The sequence below is a fragment of the Nicotiana sylvestris genome, chromosome 1, assembly GCF_000393655.2.
Source record: "Nicotiana sylvestris chromosome 1, ASM39365v2, whole genome shotgun sequence".
NCBI lineage: Eukaryota > Viridiplantae > Streptophyta > Magnoliopsida > Solanales > Solanaceae > Nicotiana > Nicotiana sylvestris.
In genome coordinates, this window is record NC_091057.1 from 7,308,598 (window position 1) to 7,318,223 (window position 9,626).

The 9,626-nt window shown below is 43.6% G+C and overlaps 1 protein-coding gene across 1 annotated transcript in view; it reads right to left on the minus strand.

Moving 5' to 3' along the window:
• LOC138889735 (uncharacterized) overlaps nt 1-5,382 on the minus strand; it is a 40,221-nt gene extending 34,839 nt beyond the window's left edge. Inside the window, exons 1-3 of the mRNA XM_070173071.1 lie at nt 4,955-5,382; nt 3,074-3,376; nt 2,245-2,476 (exon numbers count right to left, since the gene is read on the minus strand). Of these exons, the coding sequence (XP_070029172.1) occupies nt 2,245-2,476; nt 3,074-3,376; nt 4,955-5,382 (963 nt within the window). The remainder of the gene's footprint in view (nt 1-2,244; nt 2,477-3,073; nt 3,377-4,954) is intronic.
• Nucleotides 5,383-9,626: the final 4,244 nt, after the last annotated feature.

The window sequence follows — 9,626 nt, forward strand, 5'->3', positions numbered from 1 at the left end:
AATGACAAATGGTTTGATGTTCTGAAAACTAACACCAAGGGCTATAATTTCATATGTTGCTCATTTCCTGATTGCTTATATTTTGCGAGATACAAGCTTCCAAAGTCAGCCCTGTGTATTAGAGATTTCTAAACCCTTCCCGGACAGCCTATAGTGTAACCAACATAACATTTTGTACAGAACATAAAATTCCAATTAATGTACATTTCTAAAAACTAGACACAAAGGTCTACAACTTTCATTTTTAGATCATCTCCAAATTCCTTATAGATTGTGAGATATAAGCTTCCAAAGTGGGATCAATGCAGCAGAATATTTACTCTATGCGATCGCGAAGTTTCATCCGCGATCGCGAAGCACTGGCATTTTATTCACTTTTTACTCATCCCGATCGCGTCCAATTCCCCGGATCGCATAGAACACTACTGTAGCCAAAAACCAACAGCTGAAAATAGCTTAGAAATGGTCCGGAACCACCCCAAAACTCACCCGAGGCCCCACGGGACCTCAACCAAACATGCCAACTAATCCTAAAACATCATTCAAACTTGTTCCAATCTTCGGAATGCTCAAAACAACATCAAAACACACATTTTACATCGTATTCAAGCCTAAGAATTCCAAAAACTCTCAAATTATGTTTTCGATCAAAAGGTCTATCAAACCACATTCGAATGACCTGAAATTTTGCACACACGTCACATTCAACACTACGAAGCTACTCCAACTTCCGAAATTCCATTCCAGCCCTCAGATCAAAATCTCACTATTGAACAGGAAACTTCAAAAATTCAACTTTCGGCATTTCAAGCCTAAATTAGCTACGGACCTCCAAAACACAATCTAAACAAGCTCTTAAACCCGAAATCACCCAACGAAGCTAACGGAACCATCAGAATTCCATTCCGAGGCCGTCTTCACACTGTTCCGACTATGGTCAAATTTCCAGAAGTTAAGCTCTCATCTAGGGACCAAGTGTCCCAAAACTCTGTGAAACTCCAAATAATTCCTCCCAGCAACTCGCAATTGCAGAAACAAATACGGGGAATGCAGTTAATAGGGGATCGAGGCATAAATTCTTATAATGATAGGTCGGGTCATTACAGGCAAAAACTGATCCCACGAACCTCCAAAGTCAATGACACAAGCTCGAAGCATATCCTCCAAAATCTGAATAGTCCACTCGGACTGCCCATCCATTTGAGGATGAAATGCTATACTCAACTCAACCTGGGTGCCCAACTCTCACTGAACTGCTTTCCAGAAACGTGAGGTAAACTGCGTACCTCGGTCCAAAATGATAGATACATGCACACCATGAAGACGAACAATCTCCCGGATATAGATCTCAGCCAACCTTTCGGATGAATAGGAGACTGCTATAGGAATAAAATGTGCTGACTTGGTCAGCCTATCAACAATGACCCATACTGCGTCGAACCTCCTCTAAGTCTGCGAGAGCCCAACAACAAAATCAATAGTGATCCGCTCCCACTTCCACTCGGGAAGCTCAATCCTCTGAAATAAACCAGCAAGCCTTTGATGCTCGTACTTAACATGCTGACAATTCAAACACCGAGCCACATATGCAACGATGACGTTCTTCATTCTACGCCACCAATAATGCTACCGCAAATCCTGATACATCTTCGTGGCACCCGGATGAATAGAGTACCAGGAGCTATGTGCCTCCTCTAAGATCAACTCTAGAAGCCCATCCACATTAGACACACAAACTCGATCCCGCAATCTCAAAACTCCATTATCATCTAAGGTAACCTGCTTGGCACCTCCGTGTTGCACCGTGTCTCTAAGGACACACAAATAGGGATCATTATACTACCAATCACGGATACGCTCCAATAAAGAAGAACGGGTGACTGTGCAAGCTAATACCCGACTAGGCTCAGAAATATCCAACCTCACAAAACGATTGGCCAAAGCCTGAACATCCAAGGCAAGCGGTCTCTCACCGACCGGAATATAAGCTAGACTGTCCATACTGGCTGACTTCCTACTCAAAGCGTCGGCCACCACATTAACCTTTCCCGAATGATATAAGATAGCGATATCATAATCTTTCAACAACTCCAACCACCTCCCCTGCCTCAAATTCAACTCCTTATACTTGAACAAATACTGAAGACTCTTGTGATCCGTGAACACCTCACATGCCACACAATACAGATAATGCCTCCAAATCTTTAATGCGTGAACAATGGTTGCCAACTCCAAATCATGAACCGGATAGTTCTTCTCATGAATCTTCAACTGCTGCGAAGCGTAGGTAATGACCTTGCCATCCTGCATCAACACTGCACCAAGCCCAATATGGGAAACATCACAATAAACTGTATAAGGCCCTGAGCCTGTGGGCAAAACCAACACTGGTGCCGTAGTCATAGCTGTCTTGAGCTTCTGAAAACTCGCCTTACACTCGTACGACCATCTAAACTGGGCACCCTTCTGGGTCAACCTGGTCATCAGGGTTGTAATAGATGAAAACACTTCCACGAACCGATAATAGTAGTCTGCCAATCCCAAGAAACTCCGAATCTCTATAGCTGATGCTAGTCTAGGCCAGTTCTTGACTACCTCAATCTTCTTCGGATCAACCTAAATACCCTCTGCTGACACAATATGACCTAGGAATGCAGCTGAACTCAACCAGAACTCACACTTTGAGAACTTAGCATATAACTGACTATCCTTTAGAATCTGAAGAACCACTCTGAGATGCTGCTCGTGCTCCTCCCCGCTACGGGAATATATCAAAATATCATCAATGAAGACTATCATGAACGAGTATAAATAAGGCCTGAACACTCGATTTATAAAATCCATAAAAGCTGTCGGGGCATTTGTCAACCCGAATGACATAACCAGGAACTCATAATGCCTGTACCGAGTGCGGAAAGCTGTCTTAGGGACATCGGATGCCCTAATCCTTAACTGATGGTAGCCAGATCTCATGTCGATCTTTGAAAATACCTTGGCACCCTGAAGCTGATCGAATAAATCACCAATCCATGGTAATGGATACTTATTCTTGATTTTAACCTTGTTCAACTACCGGTAATCAATACACATTCTCATCGACCCATCCTTTTCCTTAACAAACAACACCGGCGCACCCCACAGCGAAACACTGGATCTAATGAAACCCTTTTCAAGGAAGTCTTGCAACTGCTCCTTCAACTCTTTCAACTTTGGCGGGGCCATGCGATACGGCAGGATAGAAATAGGCCGAGTGCCCGGAGCCAAATCAATGCAGAAGTCAATATCCCTGTCGGCTGGCATTCCCGGCATGTCTGAAGGGAATACCTCAAGAAACTCGCGAACGACAGGCACAGAATCAATAGAGGGAACCTCAGCACTAGAATCGCGAACATACGCCAAATAGGTCAAACACCCCTTCTCGACCATATGCTGAGCCTTCACATACAAGATAACACTGCGGGTAGAATGACCAGGAGTCCTTCTCCACTCTAAATTAGGCATACCCAATAAAGCTAAGGTCACAGTCTTAGCATGACAATCCAAGATAGCGTGGTAAGGTGACAACCAGTCCATCCCCAATATAACATCGAAGTCGACCATGTCTAAAAGAAACAAATCTATATGAGTCTTGAGACCCCCAATCACCACGATACAGGAACAATGGACTCAATCAACCATGATAGAATTACCTACCGGTGTAGACACATAAACAGGAATACCCAACGAATCACTAGGCATGGCCAGATACGGTGCAAAATAAGATGACACATACGAATATGTAGACCCTGGATCAAATAACACTGAAACATCTCTATCGCAAACCAGAACAGTACCTGTGATCACCGCATATGAAGCCTCAGCCTCGGGCTTGGTTGGAAGAGCATAACATCGGGGTTGGGCCCCACCACCCTGGATTACCTCTCTGGGATGGCCTGCAGCTAGCTGGCCTCCACCTCTGGTGGTCTGAGCTCTACCTCTAAATCCTCTACATCCACCTCTAGCACCTCTACCCCTGCCTTTGGCTGGCTGGGCGGTCTGTGGAACATCTGGTGCCTAAATCATAGTACAGGAACCCTGCTGTTGCGACTGAGTGCCCACCAACCTCGGACAAGCCCTCCGGATATGACCATACTCACCACACTCATAACATCCACCTGAATGTTATGGCTGAGGAAATTGAGACTGACCCTGGCGACCTGAATGACCACCTCAGAAACTCTGAAACGGCGGTGCACTGATGGGAGCTGGTGGTGCACTGTAAGGCTACTGATCAAAATAGTGCGTCTGAGAACCACGAGCACCCGACGTACCATGAGAGACCTGGAGAGTTGACTGAAAGGGCCTAGGAGGATGGCCTCTACCATTTGAATCCCTACCTCCAAACGAGGTACCACTGAATCTGCCTAAATGATGGGGTCTCTTATCCGACCCATGACCACCTCCCTATGACAGAACCATCTCAACTCTACGGGCCACATTAGCCACCTCTTAAAAAGTGATCTCACTCCCAGCCTCCCTAGCCATCTGAAGACGAATCGGCTGGATAAGGCCGTCAATGAACCTACTAACCTTTTCTCTCTTGGTAGGAAGTATGACAAGAGCATGGTGAGCTAAGTCGATGAACCTGGTGTCATACTGGGTAACCATCATGGAACCCTGCTGGAGGCACTCATACTGCCTTCGATAGGCCTTTCTCTGAGTAATGGGGAGAAAATTCTCAAGAAACAACACAGTAAACTGCTCTCAAGTCAAAGATGGCGAACTGACTGGTCTATCTAAGCAATAATCCCTTTACCAAGTCTTGGCGGATCCAGACAGGCGAAATATAGCAAAATCGACTCCATTGGTCTCAACAATACCTATGTTCCTGAGAACCTCGTGGCAACTGTCTAGATAATCCTAGGGATCCTCAGTAGGTGCACCGCTGAATGTAGAAGTAAAGAGCTTGGTGAACCTATCTAGCCTCCACAAAGCATCAACAAACATGGCTGCTCCATCGCCGGTCTGAGCTACTACACCTGACTGGACTGTTCCAACTGGCTGAACCACTAAAGTCTGAATCTGAGGAGACACCTGCTCCGGAGTGCGAGTAGCAGGAGTCTGAGCCCTTCCTCCAGCCTGAGAGACAGCTGGTTCTATAAGAAGCAAACCTGCTCGGGTGACATTCTCCATGAGGCCCACCAATCGGACCAGCGCGTCCTGAAGAACGAAGGTAGCAATAAACCCCTCTGGCACCTGAGCTGGGCCCACCAGAACCGCTGGGGCCGGAACCTCCTCGTCAAAATCAACCTGAGGCTTAGCCGCTAGTGCTGCTGCTCGGGGCTGAGCTCTGCCCCTACCTCGGCCTCTAGCACAACCTCGACCTCGCCCTTTGCCCCTCATGGGAGCTACTGCTGGGGTTCGAGCTGCTGAGCGGTAGATGAGGAAGCGTGTGTTCTCGCCATATGCTAAAGAACAGAGTAGAAATTCAATTAGCATTTGAGAAACAAAACCGCACGACAAGAAAGAACAAATGTGAAGTTTTTTCCTAGCTCTGTAGCCTCTGGGATAAATACAGACGTCTCCGTACCGATCCCTCAGACTTTACTGAGCTTGTCTATGAATTATAAGACCTATGTAACCTAGAGCTCTGATACCAACTTGTCACGACTCGAAATTCCCATCCTCGGGAGTCGTGATGGCGCCTACTCGTAGAGGCTAGGCGAGCTACGAACTTAGAAACCATTAACACATTCGTTTTAATACATGTTTATCTAGATAAATGATTAATGATTAAGCATTTAAATGACAACGTAAGATAAAATTTAGCGGAAGTCTTAAATAAATATGAAACCAAAATATCTAGAAACCAGCACATACTTCTATCTAGAACCTGGTGTCACAACATCCACGGACTACTAGGAGTGCTACATACAACAGTTTGAAAGAAAGATGATACAGTTTGTCTCGAATATATGAGATAACAGAATAGAAAATAGGATAGAGGAGACGTCGCGCCTGCGGACGTCTGCAAGGCTACCTTGGTGTCTCGGTGGACTGAAGGTTGGCTCCCGAGCTACTGCTGCTGACCAAACGGTGCTCTGATATCTGCACATAAGTGCAAAGTGTAGCATCAGCACAACCGACCCCATGTGCTGGTAAGTGTCTGGCCTAACCCCGACGAGGTAGTGATGAGGCTAGAACTAGACTCCAGATAAACCTGTGCAGTTATACAATATATGGAAGAAAAATAAACAAGTAATAGACAGTTTCAAACGGAAGAGGTACATGCTTCGGGGAAAATAAACTAAGTTTTTGCTCAATACCACAGATTTACTCACTATTGCAATCACAGTATCATTCAAGAATAAAATAAGTATCAATTTAAGACTCACAGTCATGCTCGACACCAACGTATAGATACTCGTCTCCATGCCTATACGTCGTACTCAACAAGAAACAGGTAGCAAATATGACTCAACTCCTAATCCCTCAAGCTAAGATTAGACTGAACACTTACCTCAACTTCCACGACCAACTCAATCCTCAATTACCACTTTTCCTCTCGAATTTGGCTCCAAATCAATTGTATCTATACATAAATGACTTTATAACATCAATAAATGCTAAACAATTCGAATCAGATGCCTAATTATAGCTTTCCAGTCATTCTTCTCAAAAACCAAAAATCGACCCCGGGCTCGCATGGTCAAAACACGAGGTTCGGACCAAAACCCGATCACCCATTCACCCATGAGCCCGAATATGTAATTTGTTTTCAAATCCGACCCCAAAACGAAGCTTAAATCCCAATAAATCAAAAAGCCCCAACTCTACCCAAACCCCCAATTTCTACCCTTAATTACATGTTTTAGGCCTAGATATCTAGTGGGTGTTGATGGAAAATGAAGAAAACAAATTAAAGGTTACTTACCCAAGAGATTATGGTGAAGAGAAGCTTCAAAAATCGCCCAAGAGCTTTGGAGAAGAAGAGGTTTGTGAATTTTTTATACCCGAAAGTGTTTGTTTTTGGCTTTTAAAAATCACTGGGCGAAAATGTACATCACGTTCGCGATGGGTCAGGATGGATAAGCCTTTGCATTCGCGTGAATGGGCTCGCGTTTGCGGAGAAAGATCCCCTCGAGCCTTCGCGTTCGCATCCAACCGGTCGCGTTCGCGTAGGGTAATTGCCCCACCCCTGCCCAGGCCACTTGGCCTTCGCGTTCGCGTGGCCAGGTCCGCATTCGCGAAGGTATAAACCACCATTGCCTTGTGTTCGCATCCTGGGATATGCGTTCGCGTAGAAGGATTTCCCTTCGTCAAAATTTACACATCGCGTTCGTGTGGGTACTCCCACGAACGCGAAGAAGGAGGCATCAGAAATCCAACAGCTGAAAAACCTGCAACATTTTCTATGTCCGAAACCTTCCGAAACACATTCGAATCACACCTGAGCCCTCGGGGCTCTTAAACAAACACACATACTAACTCAACAACTTCATACAAACTTATCCGTGCGATCAAATCACCAAAATAACATCATAAACAACGAATTAAACCTCAAAATTAAGGAAATATTTCAAAACTTCTTAAACCTCAACTTTTGCAAATTAGGTCCAAAACACGTCAAACGACATCCGTTTTTCACCAAATTTTACAGAAATGTCTTAAATCATATATAAGACATATACAGGATGCCGGAACCAAAATACGGGTCCGATACCATCATGTTCTAATCAAATTTCATTTCAAATTTCCTTAAACAATTTCAGAAAATAATTTTACTTAAAAATTCATTTCTCGGACTTGGGACCTCGAAATTCGATTCGGGGCATACGCCCAAGTCCCATATTTTCCTATGCACCCTCTGGGACCGTCGGATCACGGGTCCAGGTCTGTTTAGCCAAAATGTTGACTGAAGTCAAATTTACTCATTTTATAATCAAAACTTAGCATTTATTTTGCAGATTTTCATATTTAAGCTTTCCGGTTACGCGCCCGGACTGTGCACGCAAATTGAGGTAATGATAAATGAGGTTTTCAAGGCCTTAGAGAAACAGAATTTAATTAAAAGCAGGTGATGACCCTTTGGGTCGTCACATCTACATATAGGGTTTGAAATAAGTACAACTGTCTCGAATGAAAAGAACCATAAATAGGAAAAATGGAAGGGAACTTCAAGGTCTGCGGACACCAGCAGATATACCTCAAGTCTCCAAATAAGCTGATCCTAGATGATACGCCTCACAGATAGCTGGGACCAGTACCAAAATCTGCACAAGAACTGCAGAGTGTAGTATAAGTACAACCGACCCAATATACTCCGTAAGAGTCGAGCCTAACATCGACAAGGTAGTGACGAGACTATGACAAGAAGCCTATGTAATTAAACATGTTCATACGAAGATATACGTACAACATAACAACAAATAAATAATTAACAGGTACTATTAGGAGGGGACATGCAAAAGGGGTACAAAATACAGTACTATAATAGGAAATGACAACATAAAGCAGTAAATAAACCTTCAACCAAAGAGATAGATAACATAATGAATAGAAACTGCATGGCATTACCTTTGTGCTTTTACTCTCAGCCTCACCATGAAATAGTAATAATGGCATGGCATCACCATTCGTGCTTTTACTCTCAATCTCTCCATAAAATGATAAATACGGAACGGCATCACACTTTGTGCTTTTACTCTCAATTTCATTATAAAACAATAGATATGGCACAACATCACCTTTTGTACTTTAACTCTCAAACACGGTACGACATCACCCTTCGCGCTTTATGTGATGACCCAAAAGGTCATCTATATTTAGAGATCAATTCTATGTTTTGAGGCCTTTAAATCCATATTTTATTCCTCCTCGATTTGCATGCACAGTCCGGGCGTGTTTTTGGAAAGCTTTTATGTTGAAAGTTGATAAAAATAAGGAATTTTGCTTAAAAACTCCATTTGAGTTGACTTCGGTCAATATTTTTAGTAAACATAGCCAGACTCATATTTTGATAGTCTCAATGGGTCCGTATCGAAATATGGGACCTGGGCGTATGCCCCGAATCGAATTTCGACGTCCATAGCTCGAGATATGAATTTTTGTTGAAAATTGAAAGACTAAAAATCTAATGGTTTTAAGAATTTGATTAATGTTTTATCTTGTTGGTATCGGGTCCGTACTTTAGTTTTGAAGCCCGGTACAGGTTCATTATGATATTTAAGACTTGCCTGTGAAATTTTGTGAGAAACGGAGTTGGTTTGACGTGATTCCGACGTCCGATTGTGAAAATAGAGGTTTTAAAACTTTCTTAAAAATTTCATTTAATTTGGTGCAAAATTCGTAGTTATAGGTGTTATTTTGGCGATTTGATCGCACGAGCAAGTTTGTATGATGTGTTAGGACTTTTGTGCATGTTTGGTTTGGAGCCCCGAGGGCTCGGGTGAGTTTCGGATAGGCTACGAGATGTTTAGAACTTAGAAAATCTATTTTTTTCTTAAGCTGATATGTTGTGTGTCCTTCATCGCGTTTGCGGAGGTACTCTCGCGAATGCAAAAGGTGAAATGAAGGGTAGGGTATTTTCCTCTTCGCGAACGTGAAGGCTTGGTCGCGAATGCGAAGCGTTGGGGGCATTACCCTTC